The sequence below is a fragment of the Loxodonta africana genome, chromosome 14 (assembly GCF_030014295.1).
Source record: "Loxodonta africana isolate mLoxAfr1 chromosome 14, mLoxAfr1.hap2, whole genome shotgun sequence".
Taxonomy (NCBI): Eukaryota; Metazoa; Chordata; class Mammalia; order Proboscidea; family Elephantidae; genus Loxodonta; species Loxodonta africana.
Window position 1 is genome coordinate 54,797,135 of NC_087355.1, and position 27,642 is coordinate 54,824,776.

The 27,642-nt window shown below is 43.0% G+C and overlaps 1 protein-coding gene across 2 annotated transcripts; it reads left to right on the top strand.

Moving 5' to 3' along the window:
• The first annotated feature begins 5,874 nt into the window (after positions 1-5,874).
• DCSTAMP (dendrocyte expressed seven transmembrane protein) lies at positions 5,875-26,199 on the top strand. 2 transcript variants are annotated; one of them, XM_023545935.2, is made up of 4 exons: positions 5,875-6,003; positions 14,772-15,813; positions 22,825-23,124; positions 24,765-26,199. In XM_023545935.2, exons 2-4 carry the CDS (start codon positions 14,785-14,787, stop codon positions 24,822-24,824), a joined length of 1,389 nt encoding a protein of 462 aa, XP_023401703.1. In that variant the 5' UTR covers positions 5,875-6,003; positions 14,772-14,784; the 3' UTR covers positions 24,825-26,199. The 2 variants fall into 2 exon arrangements, with proteins under 2 accessions (XP_023401703.1, XP_023401704.1); XM_023545936.2 differs by lacking the exon at positions 5,875-6,003 and having other exon boundaries at positions 13,790-15,813.
• The last annotated feature ends 1,443 nt before the right edge of the window (positions 26,200-27,642 follow it).

Below are 27,642 nucleotides of genomic sequence, written 5' to 3' on the forward strand. Positions count from 1 at the left end.
CTGTGTCCACAGCCCCTTAACCTTATATTATATCAACTTCACCCGTCTCTAAGGCTTCAATTCAACTAGCCGTTTTCTTCCACTCCAAAGTTCTGCCATTGCTGGGAGGCTCTCATAATTGTCCTCACTTCTGGTCCCTGGGGGCCATTGTTTTTCTCATCCTGGTGCTTTCTTCTAGTAATTGTTCCCAGATTCGCTCTCCCTGAGCCAGCTATCTCTGAAGGCTCCATCTCCTCCTTCCTCAAGAGGTCTGTGGCCATCCTGAGCTTTCCTCCTTCTCTCTTCCAAGAGACCAACATCTCTTTCATTCTCCTTTGCAAGGCTGATATGCTAAATGTTCTCTCTTCTTCCAAAAACCAAAACTGTTGCTTCTCTACCGCCTTCTTCCTCTCCATTTCCATCCCTAGCCCCATACAAACTAACACAGTTGGCTCCCTCCTCCTCCTTCTTCTCCTTCTTGCCTTCAGTTCACTCTCGGGGTCTCAGAACAGCAGCTCCTGTCCCCACTCCTCTATTGAAATGGTTCTTGCCGAGAGCACCAGTGACCTAATCACCAAATCCTAACCACTGAAATCCAGGACTGTTTCCTGGGGCTTGTTCTTCCCACTTTCAAGATCTCCAGTCAGCCTCCTCTTCTCCCTTCCCTTGACCACTCCCTTTCCTGGGGCCGCCAATTTTGCTTCTGGATGACCCAATTGGACACCCACACCGTGGTCTGGATCTTCTTTTACAAACAAAAACACCTTGCTGCAGTGGCTTGCTTCACCTTCAGAGCTAAGTCTGCCCTCTTACAGGCAGGACCTTCAAGGATGTGGCCCCACTAGGCTTGTCTGCATCATTTGTTGCCCCTTACCCCTAACACCTTATAGCTCAGTCATATCCAGTATTTGCAACACGCTTACTGGTCTCCAAGTATTTGCCTTCCTCTGTCTGGAATGCCTGCCATTTCTCCCTTCCCTTCTAGGGTTTAAAACTTGCCTTTCTGACTCACTGGAGGCACCCATGCTTCCGAACTTTCTCTGAATGTATTCTATGAGTCCGATGACTTCATAGCAGCCCAACCCTTTGAGTGCACAGAAGGTACTCTGCAGCCCAGTACACAGTAAACCAAGATCCTCATTTGTTACGAATCGAATTGTGTCCCCTCAAGGGATACACTGAAATCCTAACCCCTGTACTTATAAACATGACCTTGTTTGGATATAGGGGTTTTCTTTGAAGATGTGATCAGTTTACGTTAATGAGGTCACACCAGAGTAGGATGGGTCCTAATCCCTCCTGAATGGTGTCTTATAAAAGGGGAAAACAACCACAGAGACAGGGTCACATAGGAGGAGACACCATGTGAAGATACATCTATAAGCAAAGGAACACCAAGAAATGCCTGGGGTTGCCAGAAGCTGGAAGAGACAAGGAAGGATCTTCCCCTAAAGAGGACAGTCAGCATCACCCTGCTAATGACCTGGATTTAGACTCCTAGCCTCCAGAACTGTGAGATGATAAATTCTGTCTTATCAGTTTGCAGCATTTTGTTATGGCAGCCCTGGGAAATTAAACATAATTTTTCTTCTCTTCTGTCTCCGCACTATCTACCTCAGAAAATCCATTTGGTCCCATAGTTTCAACTTGCAACTCAACTCAACTCAACAAAAATGTTCTGTACGCCTATCTAGCAGTCACTCATTTGGCTAACTCTCAGCTCCCTGCCTTTATGCCTTACTTCGTTACCTAAACCCAGGCCCATGTCCTTTTCTGGTCCCAGGATAGATAGTTGTATCTGGATATCTAGCCAGGATTCTACCTCCCCAGCCCCATTCCCCAGCAACTAGGGCCTCCATGCTCTGCAGGGTGCAGGCTAAAATCTCCAGGTCATCTCTGTTCCCTTTCTTTTTTGTCCCCAGCTACCAAATCTCTCTTCACAGCGTAAACAAACAAACAAAATAAGTCTTATGTTTTGACCTTCTTTTCCACTACCTCGAATCTGGTCCTACCTCCAACTCAGCTCCCACTCCCCTCCAACCCACTCGTCACGATACTCACAGGTTTTTTATAAGCTAATTAGCTCCCAACATTCATTGGTTACCAGTGCCTACTGAGAGCAGTGTCTCCCAAGCGTCAGGTATTTTTTGTCTTTACCATGATGCTCAATATGATTTTTCAGTGTCCCAATGTCTTAGTCATCTAGTGCTGCTATAACAGAAATACCACAAGTGGATGGCTTTAACAAAGAGAAATTTATTTCCCCATGGTAAAGCAGGCCAAAAGTCCAAATTCAGGGCATCAGCTCCAGGGGAAGACTTTCTCTGTTGGCTCTGGAGGAAGGTCCTTGTCAACAATCTCTCCCTGGTCAAGGAGCTTCTCTGCGCAGGAACCCTGGATCCAAAGGACATGCTCTGCTCCTGGCACTGCTTTCTTGGTGGTGTGAGGCCCCCACTCTGCTTGCTTCTCTTTCATCTCTTGTAAGATAAAAGGTGGTACAGGCCACACTCTAGGGAAGCTCCTTTTGTATTTCATCAGGGATGTGACCTTAGTAAGGGTGTTACAATCACACCCTAATCCTCTTTTACATAAAATTACAACGACAAAATGGAGGATAACCACACAATACTGGGAATCATGGCCTAACCAAGCTGACACATATTTTGGGGAGACACAATTCAATCCATGACACCCACCTAAACAATTATTTACTTAACATTTTTTATTTATATCAACCCTTTCTTAAACTTAAAATTATTGTAATAAAATTACAGCCATTGTTGTTAGGTGTCATAGAGTTGGTCCCAACCCAGGGCAACCCCAGGTGACAAAGTAGAACTGTTCCATAGGGTTTTATTAGCTGTAGTCTGTATAGGAGCAGATCCAGCTCTTTATTACACAGAGCCTCTGGGTGGGTTTAAACAGCCAACCTTTCGGTTAGCAGCCGAGTGTTTAACTGCACCATCAGGGCTGTTATTAATATAAATAAAAAACCAGTAGCACTTGTCATAAAGAGAAAAGTACCTGAAAAAGTAATTCTAATACTTTTTTTTAAACCTAAAGTCCCAGGGTGGCACAAATGGCTTGTGCTTGACTGCTAAACAAATGGTTGGTGGTTCGAATCCACCCAGCACTACCATGGAAAAAAAGCCCTGGCGATCTGCTTCCATTAAGATTATAGCCAAGAAAGCCCTACAGAGCAGTTCTACTCTGTAACACACGGGGTTGCCGTGAGTTGGAATCGACTCAAAGGCAACTAACAACAACATGTACCAACTAAAATCAATGTCCACACCGATTTACTCTTTGGGAACAGCGGGCCAAATGATCAAGGCCAAGCACTTTTGATGGAGGAGAACATTCTAGGCCCTCTTGACCCTCCCACCTGAAGGCCCAGCTGACCCTGCACCTCCCCGAATACAGTGTGCTACTTCCTGCTTCTGGACTTGTAGTTCTGTCCCTTCTGCTTGAAATTCTCTCCTAAAGTGTCATTCTGTTTACGTCGTGCTCATTCCTTAAGGCCTGGTTTAAGCACTACCAACTCTATAAAGCGTTCCCTGAAACTACTATTTGAAAGGTTTCTTCCCTGTCCAGCATTTCTACACTAGTTCCCTTTGTACATATAGTGTATTTACCTGTCTCAGCTCTAATTGTGAGTGCCTTAAAAATCAGGAATTGGATTTTTATAAAGTTTTGCATCCTTCAGTGCCTAAAATAATTGCTGTAGATTCTCAATAAACATCTGTTAGTTAGGATATAATTGAACGAATTGAATGATTCATTCTAAACTCCAGAGGAGGAGGGCAAACATGCTTTCCTACATGTTTGAATCTGTTTACATCATTAAAAGTACTGGGTTTTATATCTGCAAAATAGATGAAAACATTTGGGGGAGGAAGAGAATCAAGCTCTTACAAAAAACTCATTGTAAAATATCACTATGTAATGTCTCACTATGTATCTGTGTAATATCTCAAAGTATTGGTTTTTTTTATTTTTTTTGAAAATTTGTCAAAATTGCAAATTTATAGGAGTAATAGCTTTAATAGCTTTAAAAATATTACTTGTTTAATAGCTTTAAAAATATTACTTGATATCTTTTGACATTTCCATTAGTCTTCATTCAATCATTAAAGCAAAATTGTTGTCAGTAATGTTTAAAATGATCTGTCTTAGTTATCTAGTGCTGCTATAACAGAAATACCACAAGCGGATGGCATTAACAAAAAGAAATTTATTCTCTCACAGTCTAGTAGGCTACAAGTCCAAATTCAGGGTATCAGCTCCAGGGGAAGGCTTTCTCTGTCGGCTCTGGAGAAGGTCCGTGTCATTAACCTTCCCTTGGTCTGGGAGCATTTCAACGCAGGAACCTCAGGTCCAAAGAACACACAATGCTTCCAGCGCTGCTTTCTTGGTGGTATGAAGTTCCCATGTCTCTCTGCTCCCTTCTCTCTTTTATATCTCAAAAGAGATTGGCTTAAAATGCTATCTAATCTTGTAGGCCTCATCTATGTAACTGCTGCTAATCCGTTCTATTCCATCATCCCCCTCATTGCCATCCAGTTGATTCTGACTCACAGCAACCCTATAGGGCAGAGTAGAACTTCCCCATAGAGTTTCCAAGGAGCTCCTTGGTGGATTTGAACTGCTGACCTTTTGGTTAGCAGCCATAACACTTAGCCACTATGCCACCCGGGTTTCCATTCCATCATAGCAATAGGATTTACAGCGCGTAGGGAAATCACATCAGATAACAAAAAGGTAGACAATCATACAAGGAAATCATGACCTAGCCAAGTTGACAGATATTTTTGGGGAACGCAATTCAATCCATGACAATACCCTTCCCAGGAATATTTGCATTTCTGCAGTAATCCATGAATTGAAAGATAAGAGCTCTTGCTTTTATATTCTGAGTCTCACCCAAACAGTAAAGAACAATTCTATAGAAGGGGTTTTGTGGTTTTCAGTTCCCTGAAACCACACCAGCTCATCCTCCTCACTTGGAAAATTCCATGCAAGGTTGAAGGCAATGTTACAGAATATTAGACCTATCTTGGTCATCAGGCAGAGGTGATTGTAATCTGCCTATTCAACTGTGAATGAGTGGTGGGTGTAGTTCCATTTCCCCATTGCTGGAGGTGGGGGTGGAGAGTATGAGACTGAGGGAAAAAGAGGAAAGGCAGAGATAGACTGTCCCTCTCTAGTTACCTAGTGCTGTTGTAACATAAATACTACTAGTGGGTGACTTTAAAAATCAGAAATTTATTTTCTCACAGTTCTGGAGGCTAAAAATCCAAATCAGGGTCTTGGCCATGTCCATTCCTTCCTTGTTGGTAGCCCCAGGATTTCCTTAGATCCTTGGCATTCCTTGGCTTGTAGACAATCCTCACATGGCACCTGTCTTCCCCCATGTGTGTCTGTGTGTCTATTCTGTTCTTTTTATAACTCAATAGTGATTAGGTCGCTAGCAACGGTTGTCAGGATGGCAGGACCAGGCAGTGTTGAATTCCGTTGTACATAGGGTTGCTGTGGGTGAGCACCGACTTGATGGCACTTAACAACAACAACAACAGTGATTAAGTCTAGGTCTCAGCTACACTGGTATGTGATCTTGTTGACACAACAAGAGAATATCCTCTTTTCCAACAGGATCACATCCACAGGGCCAGAAATTCAATACATATTTTGGGGGAACATAGTTCAATCCATAACAGAGACCATCCACATTTTCATAACTCATTCCCTTCTGTTTGAAATTATCTTATTTCTTTATTTTCAAGAATTGATTTCTGGAATTTATTCTGAGGAAAACGCTACAAAAAATTCCGTAGCTCCTTTGCATGAATCATATACCCTTTGTCAGTATTAAACAGCTTCGTCACTTCTGGAGGAAATAAAAGATTGACTTATGGTGATGTGACCCTCTTGTCACTTGTGCTTCCTTTTTCCCTGTTCTACTTCAAGATTCACAGCCCTGGGAAGGGCATTCTTGTATCCAAAGAAGAACCTGAGAGAAGACCTGTAAGTAAACTTTCAAAATACTCTTGTTTCTGAAATTGTTTTTTAAAAAGTCAGGTATTAGTAAATTGGAATAGGTGATTAAGACCAGAACACCCTCCCCTTTACTCTCAATAGTCTCTCTTTTCATAAAAATACCAGAAAAGAAGCACAATTTAATATCAGCCTGAGGTATGTGAATACTGTCACCTCAGGGAAGACAGGTGCATAATTAATAGAGCAGCTTGTGTAAACTTGCGTATTCCCCAACTTTTGAAGAATTAATCCCTGCAGCCAGGCCTCCTGGCAGTGGTGAGGCGGGGGCTCGCTCAGCCACCTGAAGAAGGGTGACCAAGCCTCACTAAGAGTGTGGCTCCAGGTGCTCCACGGCATGCAGTAATTGTTCCGTAAATGCTATTCTGTTTAGCAGTACCTTTTTTTTCATTAATCTTTCATTTCTTGTGTGAAGGTTGCTTTCACAGAGTAAGGCATTTGCTGGCTTTCCCAAGGCAAAAGCGATTAGAACAAAGTTATGAGAAATCATTCCACCTCAGGCGGAGGCCTCTGCTCCTACTTGAGCTATTTTGGCAGTCTGAGAGAACAGGATGTACCAACCAAATTATGAGTTTGCTAGTTTTCAAAAAAAAAAAGGAAAAGAAAAAACGAAACGAAAAGAAAACCCTCTGTTCTTCTTTTGTCCCACTTTACAGGTGCAGGGCTTTTGATATTCTGACTCAGAAAATCCAACACCGAGAGCCAGCTTTCCTGCTCTTCTTCACCTTTTGTTTTAGAGATGATTGGGCTAGAGGGGCCTTAGAACCCTCAAGCTCAAGGGAGCTGAGGTCCTGAGAGGTGAACTAACCTAAGTTATGCAGCCCATCTGGGGGAGAGGCAGGCTAAACCACAGGTGTCCCCTCTCCCTACCCAGTGCTCTTTTCCTAATCCATTCTGCCCTTATTTGAATTTCTTTTGAAATGAGATTCGAATCAAGCCATGATGAAAGTGAGAGAAGCTGATGGGCTCAGACTAGGCTCCCACAGGAGATTTGCAGAGCTGGTTGGAGAACAGAGACTAGAGGGAGCAGGGACGGATTACTCAATAAGCAAGGTACACAGGGGCTTAATTGTGCTTACTCACTAATCTGTAGTGCACAATTTCCCAAGGGTTTCACCACATAATGTGAAAAACCCCTGCATACCTAGCTTACTATAAAGCAGGGCATAGAATGCTTACTGGTTAATCCACCCCTGAGAGGGAGTGTGGGTTTGGGTTTATGTTTCCCTGGGTGTCTATAGACTGTAGATGAGCCTGTTGAGCTCAAGCCATTGGATTCTGCAGGCAGAGCAGGGTCAGAATGATCTGGTCTCACTTACTGGAATTGCAGAATGTCAGACAAGGTGAGAGTCAGACAGGGCAAAGAAGGAAGCCACAGAAAGGAGGTCATCCTCTCCAGGTACTTCCCCCAAGGAGGGGGGATTGCCCTCACAGTGGCCCCATATATGAGTAAAACTGCTCCATAGGGTTTTCTTGGCTGTAATGTTAATGGGAACAGATCGTCACGACTTTCTTCCATGGCTCCACTGTTGGGTTTGAAACTTTAGGTTAGTAGACGGTGCAAACTGTTTGTGCCACCCAGGCACCTTGAAGAAAATAAGACACAAATACTTCTTGGGGGAATGTGGACTTGAGACCACGGGCAGTGGGCCTCTGGTGGGCTGGAGAAGCCGCGCCCCAGGCTGAGTTGCAGAAGCAGCTGAATGTCTTCATTGCAGAATACATACAGGCCCAGTATTGCCAGGTTTTCTGATTTTTTTTGAGAGAAGCTAGAAATCTAGATTTTGGGGTGACAACTGATTTTAAAAAATGTTGGCTCACAAAACACTTTGGCTGGCTGATTTGGGCTACAGATGTCAGCTTGTGACCCTTGGTCTTGGTTGATCCTCACATCATCCTTCCTCTTCCCTCCATTCTGCCTCCCTTCTCACTTTATCCTTCCTTTTCTCCATGTCTCAAAATTATCATTCCCTCTTTTATTCTCTGGCATATTTTAAAATCATGCAGTAAGCCAGTTCCCAGTCTCATGCACAGGGTTTTTCTCTATGCCTTGGGAATGTTTATTTTTGCCCAAAGAGCTCTAACTGGATTGAGCCCTTCCTCCCTTTTTCCGTTGTTTCTCCCAGCAGCCTGTAAAAGGCTAACCTGATCCCTTTAGCCTGCAATTTCTCTTTATTTTGCCTCCATTACCAATAATGTTTATTGCCTGACTCACCATCCTTGTCTCCCCAGGACAGAGTGCCTGCTTCTTGCTTTTACCAACAGCAATATCCCAAGAGTAATGACCATTTTCCCATCTCTGTCTTTAAAGAAGACTTAGCTGGTGACATCCACAGAAGAGTGTCACTGAGGGCCCATCTTGCCTTCACTTTTGTGTGGCTGTGTGAGAGGTAGAAGGAAAAGATTGGGTGGTGATGAGGAGCTCCTGGTTGATGAGAGCCAAGCTGAACCAAGCAGTCTGTGTATCCAGCCTGAGCCCACACTTATCTGCTTCCACGCAGAGCTGAGCTGTTGCCATGGGAAACAGAAGTGGCCAGACTTCTCCATCAACCCTGTACATGCTAGCAAACACTGGCTCTGAGGTGCAAACACAGTGGCCACCATCGTCTTCCCTTGGGTGGGTATTAAATGTCAGCAACAGCAGCAAGAACCCTGGCACGGAAGGCATGGGCCCCCAGTCCTCACTCGCCCACTCCCAGATCCCTGTTGGGTCAGCTGTTTGGAGAGTCAAGGAGACCAACATGCTTAGGCATTGTCCTCAGGACAGATCATCTCCCAAGGTACAGAGGAACATGCCCTTGCTTCAGATACAAAGCTCAGTCACCAGCCAGAACAACTGGACCATGAAATAATAATTGTTGTTGTTAGGTACTGTCGAGTCAATTCTGACTCATAGCAACTACATGTGACAGAGTAGAACTTCCCCATAGGGTTTTCTTGGCTGTAATCTTTACTGGAGCAGATCACCAGGTCTTTCTCCCATGGAGTTGCTGGATGGATTCAAACTGCCAACGTTTCAGTTGGGGGCCGAGCACTTAACTGTTGCACCACCAGGGCTCCTTGAAGTAATAATTAGAGTTTCCAAAAAAGAAAAAAGCCTACTATAAGATCTTTGAGGATTGGAAGATACTGAAGATGCATATCACCAATGCTCATCTAAATATATAGATATAATAGTGCAAGTTTGCTGTAAGGATTAGTAATAACATATTTAAGGTGTTGTAATATTAGCCAGGCCCTTGGTAACAACTTGGTAATTAACATCTATTATTATTACTACTACTATTTCCTTAAGTCTTAGGCTGAGGCACAGGCTATGGTGGCCCCACTTCCGTAATTATGTATTTAGTGGCGCCTGAAGGCAAACTGAGTATGTGAAAAATTTTGACTCCATTACCCAGGGATCCTGGTGAGGATTTTAAAAGGGGGTTGGTGAAAAGTCAGAGGTGAGATGTTGAATTGATGGGAAATACGTCCCTGAGTGTTGGAAAACCGTGGTCTCACTCTTAGCTTTGCCTCCAATACCCAGGCTGACATCAGTGAGTCCGTTAGCCTCTTAGGACTTCAGTTTCATCATCTATAAAATTAGCCAGGTAGGCATGAATCACCTGGAGCCGTGTTGTCCAATGCATAGCTACCAGCCACAAAATAAAAAATTCTAATTCCTCTGTATCACTAGCCCTATTTCAAGTGCTTAATAGTCACATGTGGCTAGTGGCTACTGTGTTGGGCAGTGCAGATATAGAACATTTCCAGCATCATAGAAAGTTCTACCAACAGCATACAATTCCAGAACTTACTACCCAATGCCTGGTCCTCAGATCAGCAGCATCATTGCCACATGGAAACTTGATAGGAATACAAAATCTCAGGTGCCACCCTAGCCCTTCTGAATCAAAACCTGCATTTTAACAAGATTCCCCCAGTGATTACATAGTAAAGTTTAAGAAGCTTCCATCTGTAAAATTCCTTCCAGCTTTAAAAATAAAACAGAAAAGTCTGGGTGTCTGCTTGGCAAAGTCTTTGAGAAAGAAACAAGTAACAAGCTTGGCTAAATCCTGATTCACTCATTTGCCTAAAAGAAAAGAATTGAGGGTATCTGAAGAAAGGACATCAGAATGGCTGAACCTCCACAGAAGCGCTAGGAGGAGATCAGCCAATGTCTAAAGGAGAAGCATATAGCATCAGAGTACTGGGAAGGTGTTACATTCCAGCTATCTCTAAGCCTCGCATCAACTTGGGACATTCCATCTTTGCCTAAAACTCTTTAGAGAAGAAGGTCCTCAATTTTCTGTGACAGCACAGAAACAACAAGAAGAAATAGACTGTCTTTATTGTAAATCTATTTTCAAGGAGTCTTAAGGTGCTTACTAAATTCCCTTCATTAAATCTCAGCAGGAAAGAGCTCAGGCAGGTCTTATATTCAAAAAGGGAAAATGAACAAGGAATGGGAAAGAAATCAAGACCACACTCAGCAACGATAGAAAGAGCAGATTGAACACTAGCCTCTGGGCTTGTGGTCCAAATCCAAAGCTCTGTTCTGTGGCTTAAGCAATAAAATAGAAGAGAATGAGTTCTGTCCTCTCTGTGCAGAAACTTTTGGTGTCCTTTGGTGACATACTGTTTTTAGCACAAAAACAAGAAGGGTGACGTTAGAGCTGTTGCTGGGTGAGAAAACACGTGCCTGTTACGGGACAAAATTGCAGTCATGTATCTTATTTAATTGATATTAGATTTTATTGCAGAATGTTAAAATTTTAATGTGTACATAAATCTGTTTCATACTTTCAGGGAAATGTCTGTATTAAGAACACACTGTACAAGGATAAAGGCAAGAGAAGGGAAAAATGAATCCAGAATGTACATTATTAATTTTTCAGAAAGCAAGCAGAATGGCGCCTCATAAGGGAAATTAGAAAAAAATGAAATAGCTGGGATTTCTGGTTTAGAAAAAAACCTACTGATTTGGGACATATCCTTAAAGGGTCAACTATTTTGCTGCAGGGAAAAAAATCAATAAAAATGGGGTTTTGATATATAAAAAAGAAACCCAAATCAAACCCACTGCAGGCCAGTCGATTCTGACTCGTAGCAACCCTATAGCAGAACGACCCCGGAGGGTTTCCAGGGAGCAGCTGGTGGATTCGGACTGCCATTTTTGTTAGCTGCTGAATGCTTAACCACTGTACCACCAAGGCTCCTGTGATACGCAGGTCACCTCTTAAATGGTCACTGGAGGGAAGTGTGATGTGTTTCCAGGAGAGGCAAACATAGTAGGCTAGAAGTCTGTCACATAACCCAGAGTCATGGAAGCGGGCAGAGTGCAGGGGAGAGAGAGCTGGACCAGGGGTTGGGGGTCAGTTCTGAATCTCGGCTGTGCCACCTTCTGTCTGTATTAATCTCCAACAAATTTCAGGAAATGCTTTAAGCCTCAGTTGCTCCATGTGCAAAATGTAAAGAGAATTAGTCTCTGCAGGTTTCAGGGAAGATGCAGAGAGATGCTTTATGTAAAGTGGCTGGAATATAAGAGGCAATTAATACCTATTGTTCTTAGTTGCCCTTGAGTGGATTCCAACACATGGCATGGAGACCTCATGTGTTGCAGAGTAGAACTGCTTCATAGGGTTTTCAAGGCCATGACCTTTCAGAAGCAGATCACCAGTCTTGCCTTCTGAGTAGTTTAAGCACTTCACCATTTGCCTCACCCAGGGATTCCATAATACCTATTACCATATCAGTTAGTCAAATAATGGTTTGGTAATCAAATCCAAAGCAACACTATGTCCCCACTAGTGGGAACATGGCTGAGAGTAGAGGTGGTCTCTGCTGACCTGCTCGGTGCAGGCCTTGCCCACTGCCCACACGCACACTATCAACCCCTCGAACTCTCCTGCTAGTGCAAGGAACTGGGTCTTACTTGGGTTGGCAATGCCAGGGAAGGTCCCTGAGCCTAGGGACCCATTGACAGTGGTTGCCTCTATCTTCCCTGGGGTCAGAGTGAAGTGAAGGTGCAGTCCGTGCCCATGAGCACACCCAACATCCACATCAATCGCTAACTCTGAACGGGAGCCAGCTTGCAGGAAAAGAAATTCACACCCTTTTGTTGGTCTCCAAACTCAGCAAAAAAGAGGAAGACCCTCAATGAGATGGATTGACACAGTGGCTGCAGCAATGGGCTCAAACATAGCAATGATTGTGAGGTTGGCATGGGACCAGGCAGTGTCTCCTTCTATTGTACATAGGGTCGCTATGCGTCAGAACGACTCATCGGCATCTAACAACAGCAAACTCCAATGGGGCTAAACGGGCCATTCTAATTCCCTTTCTTTGGATAGAGTAAGAACACCCTCTTCTATGGGATCTTGAATCTCTGCAGGGAAGGTCCTACATGGTAACAACCCTTCTTTGGACTCAGGCCCTCCCCATTTCTCTTTTCTGCTCTGAGCATTTCCACTCAGATGACTGTGGCAGGAGCTGTAAAATCTTGATATTATTCCTGGAGAAGCTTACATATATTTACTCCTAACCTGCCTTTTTCCCCATCTCATTTCTGCCCTTCATTAGCCTCGTTCAGCCTGAACACAGAAAGAGAATAATTCCTCACCTCTGGTTGCTCATTTCATGCCCTCCAGCCAAGGCCAGACCACCAGTGTGATTCACTGGTTCTAACGGTATGAATATAACTCATTGCTGTCAAGTCAATTCCAACTCCCAGCAACCCTGCATAGCCCCACAGGGTTTTCAAGGCTGTAATCTTTAGGGAAACAGACTGCCACAAGTTTAACCTTTCAGTTAGCAGCCGAGGGCTTACCCACTGCGCCACCAGAGCTCCATATGAATATAGGCCCATTATATTTGATGTGAGAAGGGATTTACTTGACAGTTTTTAAAAATTGATCAATGCCTTTATTAAAATTCCATACATATGGTATAATTCTCATTAGGTATTTTCATGTCAATCAAGACAGAAAAATCTCAAATTTATTTTATAGCACTCCAAAGGACCCCAGGACTCTCTGAGCCCGTTACGGACCTAAACCTATGACTGACAGGGCATGCAGACAGCAGCCCCATTCCACCTTCGTCTTAATTATTCTACATTTGGGGAAAAAGAAAAGACAACAAACTCAGTGACAAAAATATTCTTATTTTCCTTGCAAGGTTCTCAGGAGGGAAAGGCACCTGGAGTACAGGGGTAGGGAAATGAAGAAGCAATGGTTACACAAAGTTTATTAGTGGTTACCAGGGGCAGGAGGGAGATGGAAAGGGGGAGTCATTGTTTGGGAAGCATTGAGCATCTGTTTATGGTGATAGGAAACGTGGCAAATGACACTGGTAATGATTGCACACAATGATTAATGTAACTAGTGTTACTGAAACGTACATGTGAAAAATGTTGAACTGGCAAATGTTGTGTTATATATATATTTTTAGAACAATCAGAAGAAAAAAAGAGGAAGCAATGATTACAGAGCAGAGATAAAATGGCCTCAGTCCAATTCCATACTTAGGTTTGGATGCCCTTGATATGTTTCTGGTCTATAAAATTAGAACACAAGGAAATAGATGGCTATCAAAGTACGATCTTACATAATGCTGTTTATTGAAATTTCAGCCTGACCATCAGTCTAGGGTGCATTTCAACTATTAAGAACCATGATGTTGTATCATTGCCTTTGTCAATTAACGATTAAGGCCTGATAAACCACCACTAAATTTTGGTGGCTTAAAACAGTAAGCATTTATGACTATTCCTGTATCTGTGATCAGCTTGGTGGGTTGGCTGGGGGCTGGCTGGTCTAGGATGGCCTCTCTCGCATGTCTGGCAGTTGGCTGCCTGTTGGCTGAGTTAATAGAGTTGACTGGTCATGTGCCTGTCATCGTCCAACAGTTTTAACTCTGTGTGGTAGGTGGAATAATAGCCCTCCAAAGATGCCTGTATCCTAATTCTTGGAACCTGTGAATATGTTAATTTACGTGGTAAAAGGGACTTTACAGATATGATTTAAATTATGGATATTGAGATGGGGACATTATCCTGGATTATTGAGTAGCCCCTATGTAATCACGAGGGCCCTTATAAGAGGGAGGCTGGAGGATTAGGCTTGTGGAGAGATGTAAGGATGAAAGTAGAGGTCAGGTAGGAGAGAAGATGCTAAGTTGTTGGCTTTGGAGATGGAAGGGGGTCATGAGCCAAGGAATGTATGCAGCCTCTAGAAGCTGGAAAAGGCAAGGAAGTGGGTTCTGTCCCAGAGCCTCCAAAAGGAATGCAGCCCTGCAGATCTATTTTAAGACTTCTGACCCTCAAAACTGTAAGAGAATAACATAGGTGTTTCTTTGAGCCACTAAATTAGTGGTGATTTGTTGCAGCAGTCCTTGGAAACTAATACATCTGGACTTGTTAGCATGGTGGTAGGGTTCCAAGAGAGCAAGCAGAAGAGAGTCATAAGCTCAGGATTGGCATGCTATCACTTCTACCACATTCTGTTGACTAAAGACATCACAAGACCAGCCCACATTCAAGAGGTGGAGAAATAAACCTCACCTCTTGATGGAGTCTATTTCTCCCTCCTCTTGATGGAAGAAGCTGTAAAGTCATGTTGCAAGAAGTGTGGGTACGGGGATAGGTAAAGAATTGTGGACACTTGTTTGCAATTTGACTACCACAGTGCCATTAACAACAATGGTAGAGGACTTTCAAAAACAACTTCTGACCTTGGTTTCTTTTTAATTTCCAGGGACACAGGGAGCATGGGTGTCTGGACATTAGGCACCAATATCTTCCTAAGTCTATGGGAGATCTACTTGTCTCCAAGGAGCCCTGGATGGATGAACCTCATTCAGCACTTGGGAGTTTGCTGTTTTGTTGCTTTCATTTCAGCGATCTTCCTCTCTGTGGCCTTCTACTGGCTTTTGTCTTCGTTCATGGTGTTCGCCACCTCCTGGATTACCATGTGTGTCCTGCTCTGTTGCTTCAAGCATGCACGATGCTTCATTCTTCTCTTCTTTCTCTCTTGTGGCCTGCGTGAAGGCAGGAATGCTTTAATTGCAGCCGGCACAGGGATAGTGATATTTGGGCATGTGGAAAATATTTTTCACAACTTTAAAGGTCTCCTAGACAGTATGACTTGCAACCTAAGGGCAAAGAGCTTTTCCATACATTACCCACTTTTGAAAAGATATGTTGAAGCAATTCGGTGGATTTATGGCCTTACCCCTTCATTAAATCTGTTTGAAAACCTTGTTTCTTGGAAGCACACTCTGGTGGTCTTGCTTTCCAGTCCCAGTGAAGCAGTGAAGGCGCAGCTAAATGACTCCAGAGGCGAAGTCCTGAGTGTGATGCATCACATGGTGACCACAGCAGAGGTGCTGTCTTCCCTCGGTCAGAGGTTGTTTGCCATCGCGGGGCTCGTGTTGGTCATACTAGGCACTGGCCTCTTCATGAAGCGGTTCTTGGGCCCTCATGGTTCGAAGTTTGAGAACATCTACATCACCAGACGATTTGTTCGGTTTGACGAAAGGGAGAGGCTCCAACAGAGGCCCTGTGTCCTCCCTCTGAGTAAGAAGGAACAGAAGACGTATGTTGTCATCCCATCCTTCTGTCTGACTTCTAAGGAAAGGAAAGACCTAGGGCTGTTTTTCCTCCCCATACTTACCCATCTTTACATCTGGCTGCTGTTCGCAGCCGTCGATTATCTGCTGTATCGGCTCATTTTCTCCTTGAGCAAACACTTCCAAAGCCTGCCGGAACTTGAGGTTCACTTGAAACTGCACACAGAGGTAGGCGCCCCCGGGGCACTTCTTGCAGTGTATCGTGGCTACTTGCTTGTCTGTTTTTCAAAAGATCACGAATTTTCCAAGCCGGTTATTGTTGGGTGCTGTCAGATTGATTCCAATTCATAGCAACCCCATGTGACGTAGTAGAACTGCCCCATGAGGTTTTCTTGGCTGTGATCTTTATAGAAGCAGATCACTGCATCTTTCTCCTGCAGAGCCACTGAGTGGGTTCAAACCACCAGGCGTTTCGGTTAGCAGCGAAGTGCTTAATCATTTACGCTACCAGTGGTCCTTTCCCAAGACAGCGGTAGTGCCTTATTCACCTTTGAATCCCCAGTGCCTGGCATGGTCCCTGGCACATAGAAGAAGCCCTAGAAGTGTAGATCAAATGGAGCTGAAGCTCTGTGGTTAGAGTATGATGCGGTTCTGAAAACCTCTAGTCACTGTATTAGCTTGCTGTGGCTGTTGTGACAAACTATCACAAACTGGGTGGCTTCTGATAACAACAATTTATTTTCTTACAGTTCTGGAGGCCAGAAGTCCAAAATTAGTATCACTGGGCTGAATCAAGTTGTTGGCAGAGCCATCTTTCCTTTGGAGGCTCTAGGAGAGAATCCATTCCTTGCTTCTTTCAGCTTCTTATGGCTGTGGGCTTCCCTTGGCTTGTGGCTGCATCACTCCTATCTCTGTCTTCATATCACCTTCTTCTCTATGTATATAAAAATGTCCCTGTGCCTTCCTCTTATAAGGATACATGTGATTACATTTGGGGCCCACCTGGATAATCTAGGCTAATCTCCCCATCTGAGGATCCTTCACTTAATCATATGTGCAAAGACCCTTTTACCATAGAAGGTGACATTTATAGGTTCCAGGGATTAGGACTTGATATCTTTGGGGCTATTTTTCTGCCTACTACAATCACCATACACTGAAATGTGGGAGGAGGTGTCTCTGATGTTGAACATGCAGTTGATTCTCAAGTAGAAGGATCGGCATGAACCTGTTGTTATTGTTGGGTCCCGTTGAGCCAATTCTGACCCATAGCAACCCACTATGACAGAGAAGAACTGCTCCATGGGGTTTTCTTGGCTGTAATCTTTATGGAAGCAGATAGCCAGGTCTTTTTCCTGAAGAGCTGCTGGTGGGTTCAAATAGCCAACTGTTAGGTTAGCAGCTGAGTGCTTAAACACTGTACCACCGGGGTTACTGGCATGAACCTTGACCTCATTGCCATCAAGTCTATCCTGACTCACAGCGACCCTGGAAAGCCAGTGTTTCGAGCCTGACTTCCTCTCAACTTCAGACTTGTTGTGTAAGTAGGCTTTGAGTCAGGCACCTCTCCGAATGAGAACTTCTGTTCTACCCATCCTGAGTCTTTATCAAACACGTCAGCATAGAGTGTAGGAGGATGATTGCTGAAAAGGGCTCTTAAGTAACTAAATATTATATCTGGTAATAGTACCAGGTAACACCCATTGGGGGAAAAAATGTGTGTGTGTGTGTTAAACATAGGGATGAAGTGTTCCAGTCACGTGTCTCTCTTTCCATTTTAAAATGAGAGCTTCTACTTCTGCTAAACTGGTACCCAGCTATACTTTAGGTTGCTTTGGATAGCTTAAGTCAGTGATTCTTAGCCCTTAGAGTTCATTAAGACTCACAGTACCAGGTAACACCCACTGGGGGGAAAAATATGTGGGTGTGTAGGTTGAACATAGGGCTGAAGTGTTCCAGTCACACGTCTCTCTTTCAGCTTTAAAATGAGAGGATCTACCTCTGCTAAAATGGTACCCAGCTATACTTTGGGTTGCTTTGGATAGCTTAAGTCAGTGATTCTTAGCCTTTAGTGTGCATTAAGACTCTCCTGGGATAGATGCAGAGCCTCAGGCCTCAACTGACAGAGATTTTGTTTTAATCTGGGAGCATTTTTAAGAAGCACTCCGTGTGATTTCAAAGTAGATGGTCTGTGGACCACACTTGGAGAAACCCTGGCTAGGGGCTAGAAAGCAAGACCCTTCTTCCCCAGTGGTCTGCAGCGTTGAGTGCAGGGTCATCACTGGGCAACTGAACATGCAAATCAGCAAGAAACAAACCCAGTGCTTCCTTCTGGCCTTCTAGAGTTTCTCATTTAATTGGACTAGGGTGAGGCCTGGGCATTGGCGTTTGAAAAAAAATTCCCCAAGTAATTCTAATGAGCAGCTAAGAGTGAGAACCAGTGTTCTATTCCCACCACCCAAAGAATGGAGCCAGGAGTTTAACCTTTAAATGCCATCAGAAGGGATCTGTGAAATCTTAATTAGCCAAGACAGTCTCTTTCTCTGAGCTGATACCTCCTGTGTCTTGAGGAACCTGGCTTTCTCTTCTTTCTTCTTCTTTTCTCCTTTCTGTGCCAACAGAGAAGCCTGTGGTTTTGTGATCCCATCTTTTATCTTCTCAATTTTTCTCTCTCCTTCTGTGGACATTTCAGAGGATCTGGATATTTTCAGATACTTGTCTTATTTATTTATTTATGTTTAACCTAGAGAATGTACAGCTGAACCAGGAGGAGTGTGTGTGTGTCTGTGTCTGTGTTTTTGGTGTCACAGGCATACTGGGGTGGTGTGCACCAGAGCAGGCTCATGAAAGCATAACAGCCATTTCCATGTTTCTGATTGTTCTTCTTTACCAGCTGCAATAGATTGTGCCGGGGGCTGGGGAAACCTTAGAGGGAAAGTGGCAGAAATGTGGCTTGTAAACCCTCCTTTGAAACCCCAGCTTCCATTTCTGTCTTTGTCTTGAAGGGCCTGATCCTTCCGCTGCATCCACACATTCCCTCTCCCTTTCTTCTGGCTCAGCAGGTACAGTCCCCTGGCTGCTGCCCCTCCCGAGGCTGGGCTTCCTCTCCATGTTGATTACTCAGAACATTGCTTCCCCTGAAGAATTCAGTTAACTACAAGACATTCTAGATATTTGGAGCAGGTTGGATAATGGAAGTGGTGCTCAAATTAAAGCCAAACAAGGATTTCAAATATGTGGGATCTTGAGGGGCGGCTAGTATAAGTGCTCATGCCCCTCACCCCTTCCCCCATTCTTCTGTATTCTTTCTTGTTGCACCTTTTCATCTCTTCCGTCTTCTCTTTTTGCTTCCCTCTCATTTATTTAAGGAGCCTGGTGGTGCAAGGGAGACCTGGTGGTGCAGTGGCTAAGAGCTACAGCTGCTAACCAAAAGGTCAGTGGTTCAAATCCATCACCCGCTCCTTGGAAATCCTATGGGGCAGTTCTACTCTGTCCTAGAGGGTTGCTATGAGTTGGAATTGACAGGAACAGGTTCAGTTCTTCAGTTCAGTGGTGCAATGGTTAAGCACTTGGCTGCTAACCGAAAGGTTGATGGTTTGAACCCACCCAGCAGCTCTATGGGAGAAAGGCCTGGTGATCGGCTTCTGTAAAGATTACAGCCAAGAAAACCCTATGGGGCAGTTCTACTTTGTCACATGGGGTTTCTGTGAGTCGAAATAAACTCAATGGCACCTACCAACTCATCTATTTATCTGTCAGCCAAAACTCATGCCTGCTTTGTGGATTTATTCTGTTTTTGGAGGACAGAGAGAGAGAGAGAGAGAGGAGAAAAAAAAAGCACAAATTCTGTCTTCTATAAAAAGCTTTCCAAAGACAGTGTCCTAACAAATTCATTTCGGGACATTTTTGGGTGTCAGGGATGCAAAGATGGCTAGGCTGTGACTGTTGCCAGGGAGGGGCTCACATCCTGGAGCCGGAGACCACCTGTCCACACAGATGACACCAGGGGGGTGGAAGCTGGAGCAGATGTGACGGTGAGACTGCCTAGGGAGCGCCTCTCAAGCTTACTTCTGAGGGAGCCAGGAGATGCACGTCCGCAGCCAGCCCCATGTGACTGTGACTGGCAATGCCCTGTCCTTATCCCAGGATGCCCTTGGAGGCTCCTGGTCTTTTCCCTAGCTACAGTTTTGCAAAGGAGAAGTCAGGCAGGAAGAGAAATATCAGTTTTACCAATATTTCACTCCCATTTTCGTGATTTAAAATAAATATTTTAAAGAAGAAGGATGGGAAATAAACTGAGTTTGGCTAGCTGGATGAGTGAGCACTGTAGGGAATCACAGCCACAGTTGCTACTTATTGAGCACCTAGTATGTGCATGGTGTTTGGCTACATTAACTCTTCAGGCATCCACAAGGGGGCAGGAGAGCATGCGGGTCAGAGGGCAGGCTGAGGAGTCTGACTGTGTGCTTCTTATCCAGGTTCCAGAAATTACTAGCAGTGTGACTGTGGTGAGTTATTTATCCTCTGAGAGGCTCAGATTACTTATGTGGAAAATAATAATGATAAGTATGCCTACATCAGGAGAAAGAATTGGCAATCTGCTCCCCTAGGGTTCCCAAGGCCATAATCTTTACGGGAACGGACTGCCACGTGTTTCTCCTGCAGAGTGACTGGCGGGTTTGAACCGCCAACTTTTCACTTAGCAGCTGATCACTTAACCTGCGCCACCAGGGTTCCTTTTTCCTGTAAAGATTACAGCCTAGAAAACCCAATGGGGCACTTCAACTCTGTTGCGTGGGGTCACTATGAGTCAAAATCGACTGACAGCACCTAGTGACAACAACAATATGCCTACATAACATGCTACTATGAGGATTAAATAAAATACTTCACATAGAATGTTGTAGTTCAAAGAGGTTACATAAACTGTCCAAGGTCATCCAGCTAAAAGAGATGGAGCTCAACCCCAGAACTGTCTGACGTAAGAGTGTATCCTCCATCCTTAACTCAATGCTGTCTTCACAAATTGTTAACTTAAAAGTGGTGAACACATTTTAAGGCGTCCAAAAAACCTAACCTGTTGCTGTAGAGTCAATTCCAACTCATGGCCACCCTATAGGACAGAGTAGAATTGCCTCATAGAGTTTCCAAGGCCGTAATCTTTACAGAAGCAGACTGCCACATTTTTCTCCCACAGAGCGGCTGGTGGGTTTGAACTGCCAACGTTCCAGTTAGAGCAGAGTGCTTAACCACTCAACCACCAGGGCTCTTTTTAAGACATCAAGGTACCATTTAGAATATTTATTGCTCATCATTTTGAAAGGGAATTTTGTCTTCCACCTTACCCTCAACCAACCCCGTACAAAACTGTTGACTTTCAACTGCAAAATCCCCGGTTAGATTCCTAAACTAAATAACTTCTCAGGCTGAACACCCGGTGCTTTCTTATTGCTGGATTTCTCATCACTGACTCAATCGATATGTTTGCTTGAGTAGTATTAAAAAGAGCACATGCTTTTGCTCTGGGGACCTAAATCTCTCCATTTAATTGCAGGCAGACTGTCTTTTTAATAAGAGAAAAGGAGCAGCAACACAATACTTTTCATCGCTTAGGTACGGTGCTGGTGAAAATAACAGATTTGCCTTGACATCTGTATAGAGGTCCTAGGTTTGGGTTTCCAGATTCTTCACAGGCACTGGGTCGACCCAAGGTGCACAGTGTTCCCTGGGTGTGGTTGCGTTCTTTTCGAGAAGTTACTACCTCTTCCTGGCCCCAGGGCTCTGCAGCACCAGGGTGATAATAACTTACTAAGTATTCCAGCTTTGTAAGGTTAATGCTCCATCCCCAAAGTGCTTAATTTACACTGGGAGTAGTTTATTCATGGGCGGGATCTGGTCCATTAATTCCTGTTTTACCAAATTAGAAAACAAATCCACCGAGAGATTAAATGACTTTCCCAGGTCAGGGGAAAGAAAGAGCTGAATCAACACACACTTCTGTTGCTCGTGGCTTGGCTGGGTAGCTCGATGTCATCTTCTGCCCTCTGTGTCAGTCCTAGTGAGGGCAGCTGCCTCGTTTTCTTACCTTTAAACAGGAGAGAATGCACCCCTCTTGAGCAACAAAGAGCCAAGAGAAAATGTCCTATTTTGAAGACCTTCCCTCCAAAACTTTTTTTTTTTTCTCTGGGTTTTTTCCCCTCCAAAACAGGATTTTAGAGTCTCCTTCAGTAAAGTATGTTCTAGGGTCAACATGTCAACCTAGAAACGGGTAAAATAGAAATAATATCCCTGTAGTGGTTAAGAGCCATGACTGCTAACCAAAAGGGCAACAGTTCAAATCTGCCAGCTATTCCTTGGAAATGCTATGGGGCAGTTCTACTCTGTCCTATAGGGTCACTATGAGTCAGAACTGACTGAATGGCGATGGGTGTAAGCGTTAGAAAAGGAGCCCTGGTGGGGCAAACAGTTAAGTAACTGAAATGTTGGTGGTTTGAACCCAACCAGTGACTCTGCAGGAGAAAAGACCTGGTGATATGCTCTCATAAAAATTACGGCCAAGAAAACCCTATGGGGCTGTTCTACTTTATGGAATAGTGTTGCTATGAGTTGGAATCAATTCAACGGCACACAATAACCAAAACAACAAGTCCTAGAAGGTTGGCTTACAACACATTTTAGTGCCTCAACATCTTTGTAACCTGCTGAATGGGTGCCTGTCCAGACTAAAGGATATCATTGGATCTTAAGGGGCTATGTTCCAAGACAATCTTCTCCCCAAGTTGAGCTAAGATGATGTTTCATTAGCCCCATGTGCCTTAAAGTGTAGAAATAAATGTAGAAAATGGGCTATGTTATCAAGTTTGTTAGGAAAATCTCTGGCTAAAATTAAACAGATTTCTCTGCTGCAGGACTTCTCAGAGCCTTCTTCAATAGTCTAATAGGCATCATGACTCCACAGGAAGGCTAAAGTAGAGTAGATAAACTTATTTGATACTCTTCTCTTAAGGGAATTTATGGTTCTACAAACTCATTTTGGAAAACTCTACAGTAGTTACAAATAAGACTCATCCCTTCTCCTTTGCTCTAGTCATAATACACGAAATAAGCTGGTCTAGCTCTTTAGCCGTAGCTCCCTGCATATTTCAGGATAAATGTTATCAATTACAGGACAGTACTGAGAAAGACAGGGATTGAGTTTTAAATGGCATGGATCTTGATTTCTTTATTCTTTTGTTTTAGGAGCAAAGGGTTATCAATGATTCTTCCTTTCACGTATCTCTGTTTGAATCCAGTTGCATCCCTAAACCAAAGCTCCTTCTGTCTAAGACCTGGGTTCCTCTCATCATTATTCTTGTGATACTGGTTGTGCTGGGACTGTTGTCTTCCACCCTGATGCAAATTAAAATCCTGGTGTCAACATCCTTCTACCCAAGTGTGGAGAAGGAGCGCATCCAATACCTACATGCAAAGTTACTGAAGAAAAGATCAGAGCAGCTACCAGGAGAAGTCAAAACGAAGCTGAGTCTGTATCTAACAAAGGTAAGGCTAAGGCAGGAGTATAACTTCTAATTAAGGCAATCTTGAGTTTGAAGGACAAATGGAAAGGGGATTTCAAAGCACTCTCCGGCCTGACATCAGGGTTTATATCCCCACCAATAGATGGAACACTGGGAGGAAAAATGAACAGATCAAATGTCTAAGCTTTGTGCATTGAAGACTTATCCAGAGGATCCTACAAGATATTCTTCAAAATATTGGTTTCAAGCAAGCGTGTTCAGTCACATTGTAGAGAGGTTACTAGGAAGGCCCTCTGTATTGACTATTAAAGAGAAACAGCCAATAATATTGCTTTCCCAGGTCAAGGGTAAAGAAATAACAGAGAGGAAGACAACTGTAACAGCTTGGCAAACTCCAAATAATTTGTTCATTCTCCAGTGTTAAAATAAATATATGTGTGTATATACACATACACATTATGTAATATATTATACATATACATATTTAAAAGGTAATGTTTTTTTATCATGACTCTAATACAAACACGTCAAATATTTTATATAGCATTAATTAATGAGATAACAGTAGTAAATTACAATAAAGAATTCAAAAGACACACAATCAAGAATGTTAAAATGAATTTGCTGAAAAGATGCGAAACTGGCCTCCTCCACAGGGGCAGATGGGGATTTAGTCCATCACATTCTACAGGGCAAAATTCATTTGCATGTCCATGGATGAGAGTCGTTTGCATTGTTGCTATCAGTTATCTACAATTTACAGAATTGCAAAAATAGCTCAAAGACAATGAAAGACCCAGGAAGACCAGAAGAATAAGCTAGACAGGTCACCCAGTAAATTTTGGGCCCATTTAAAAGTCTTTTGAAAATCTTCCTGCCACCAGTAACCCCACAATGAAAGGTTTCTGTCAGAGGGGATCACAATAAAGGGTCCCAGACAGAACTCTGGAAAAATGTAGAACAAAATTCTAACTCAAAAAGAAAGACTAGACTTGCTGACAGAGTCTGAAGAAACCCTGAGAGTATGGCTCCCGGACACCCTTTCAGCTCAGTAATGAAGTCACTCCTGACGTTCACCCTTCAGCCGAAGAGTGGACAGGCCCATAAAACAAAGTGAGACTAAAGGGGCACACCAGCCCTGGGGCAAGGACTAGAAGGCAGAAGGGGACAGGAAAGCTGGTAATAGGGAGCCCAAGGTCGAGAAGAGAGAGTGTTGACATGTCGTGGGGTTGTTAACCAATGTCATAAATCAGTATGTGTCCATTAAAAAACCCATTGCAGTCGAGTCAATTCCGACTCATAGTGACCCTATAGGACAGAGTAGAATTGCCACATAGGGTTTCCAAGGAGCGCCTGGTGGATTCGAACTGCTGACCTTTTGGTTAGCAACTGTAGCTCTTAACCACTATGCAACCAGAGTTTCCTATCAATAGGCATACTAACTGTTTGAGAAACTAGTTTGTTCTGTAAACCTTCATCTAAAGTACAATAAAAGAAAGAAAACAAACTCTTGGATTAAATGCAATTATAATAAATTGTCAGCTTTCAGAATTATAAATAAACAAAATTTATTGAAACAGTAAAAAAAAAAAAAAAAAAGTTTATGTCAGAGGCATTTGAAGTGACTCTAAGGCTCCTTCATTCACTTTTTTGTCTCTTCAGATTCACTTCTGGCTTCCAGTCCTGAAAATGATGAAGAAGAAACAAATGAACATCCCCTGAGAGACCCCAAGTAGTTCCTCAGCCACAGTACACCAGCAATTCTCCTCAGGTTTATTGATAGTGGTCACTATTCATGTCGAACAATAGAGAATGATGTTACATGTCTGCATCAGGGGTGGGAGTTTGCAATACCATCTTGCATCACTTGGCTATGCCTCTCCATGAGGCCAAGGGGCTCCCAGGTAACGGTTATGTAGTTTGTCATCCAAACAAGATATATCATCTGGACCATATCACAGAGCAACAAGACAAGAACTGGACCCCTTGGTAACGAGTCTCAGCACAGAATAACATTTAAAGAGGAAAAAAGTTGAAAACCATTCAAATCTCTACTGCAGTCTTACACGCAAATGCAGAGGGGGCACATAAATGTGTAATGCCAGCAAAAAACCCATTGCTGTTGAGTTGATTCTGACTCATAGTGACCCTATAACAAATCTTTAAACTCTTCAGGCCCTGCTCTGCTGTCAGTTTTAAAAATGAAGAAATGAACCTGCTTGACCAGTGGTTCCAAACCTGCACACAAGTCATAATTCCCTGGGGAGTTCTAAAGATTCCTAGTGCCTGGTCTTACCCTCAGAGACTCTGACTTAGCTGTTCTGAGGTGGGACATGGGCATTGGCATTGTTGAAAGCTCCCTGGGGGATTGTAAAGAGCAGCTAGGATTGAGAACCACTATTTCAGAGACTTACAGAATTGCAGGTCTCTCAGTTCAGGTCTCCAATGGTGAAATTTCTCTAACAGAAGGAACCTATATTAGAAATGGGTCTGAATCAGCATTTTCCCAAAGTGTGTTCCTCAGACCACTAGTCCCTTTCGATATTCCATAGAGAGTTACGTGGTGAACATCGGGTAGTAAATTCTCACCAGCAGCCTTCCAACCTTGAAGATTCACAAAGCACCTTGGCATAATTCAAAAACTAGGAGAATTCCTGTAATAAAGAAACCTCTTTAAACCGAGTTTCACCCAGAATTTTCCAAAATTCTTAAAACCACAGAACAAGTCTACCTGTAATAACTACCAACAGTATGTAGGACTGGTTCTACAGCTTGTACTCTGGTAAATGCTTATATAATTGGCATGAATTTCAACCAGAAAAGGATTTGAGAAGGTGACGAAGTATTTGTAATTTTGGCTTATTTAAATATTCTGATGACCTTACACTGTGTTCTTTTTTCTAAACAAATGTATTTGTTAATAAACTGACATAATATGTGAATTTTTTTTAGTTATTTTGCACTTATTTCTCTTACAGAGAAGAGATTTCCCCCACATTAAGAAAGGCAAAGAATCAACTGCTCAATTTTCAGAGGAAACTGGATGCTTTTGATCTTTTACATTTCATTAATTAATTTATCTGTCTAACTGACAGCAACACCAACATCCACAGCAAACTGAACAGGGTCATATAGAAGGTGCTGGTGATGCCCAGGCAGTCACTTTGGTCGCCACCTTGGGACGCCTCCAATCTCGTCAAAGAGATAACAGATGCTTAGACAAAAACACTATGTGACATCCGTAGCAGTTGCCATCAAGTCGGCTCTAGCTCATAGCAAGTGCATGTGTGTCAGAGTAGAACTGTGCTCCACAGGGTTTTCTATGGCTGATTTTTCAGAAGTAGATAGTCAGACCTTTCTTCCAAGGCACCTCTGGGTGGGTGGGAACCTCCACCTTTTTGTTAGTAGTCGAGCACTTAACCATTTACATTACCCAGGACTCTGAGAGGTTAGTGAAGGGGTCTTGATTTTCTTGAAATAAAAACTACCATTCTGACGCAGAATAATCTTTGTTGTTTCCAATTACTTTTAACACTTCACAGAACTTCTGGAAAGTGTCTTGCTGTCTTTATCTCCTTGGCATGTTTGCCCTTAGTTTGAAATGTTCTTTCCTGTTGGAAGAACAGACTGGCCAGGCCATGCTGCCACGAAAGGCAATTTTGATCTTGATAACTGGATGAAGACTTGCTCATTAAGGCTAGCCTTACTTGGGCCGTAAAACACTAATTTTTTTTTTTTTAATCCACTTTAGATTTAAACAAAGGGTTAGTTAAAGTTCTTGAGACATCTATTGTGAAAGGTACGCTGTTAATCTTGTATAGGCAGAAAGATACTGCCTAAAGTAATTTAATAGAGCTTCTTTTCTCATCTCTAATTTTAATGGCTCATAAAAGTGTATTGTATTATAATCTAAGTCACTATTTCTCATCTCACAAATCCTAACCTGGTGGCTCTATTTTGTTAGTGTCATTCTGATGTCCTCGTTGACTCTGTATTTGTCCATCAGTTTAGTTTCTCTTTGACAGGGAGGCATAGTAAATCTAAACACCTTCGTAGTAATGGTTTTATTGTTCTACTTGGGATGTTAAACATTGTCTTTCCTATTCATAGATTATATACACTTCCATATATACTACCTTCTCTGTGAGGACCTAGTCAACTACAATTATAATATGGGTATGTTGGCATCTTCACACGTTATATATTTTTGTCTTAATTCAGCCAAGAAAAATGTGAAAAATTTCCTACCTAATGGAACAAGAACCAACTTTCTCACCCACAGTCAATAACAGTGGTTCCCAAAAAGTAACAAGGACTATAGAGGTCAATTATCTTATTTAAATTATACTACGAAGAGAGAGAAAATGTTTTAAAAAATGAATTTGGGTCAAATGTGGTTATTTACCTATAATTAAAAGTTTATTTATTATATAACCTATACACAGTGGGGAGGAAAGATTTAAATGAATGGGGTGGCTGAGATCCCCAAAATTACAAGAGTGCAAAAACTCTGTTTTATTCCATAGTGGCTGCAGTAACA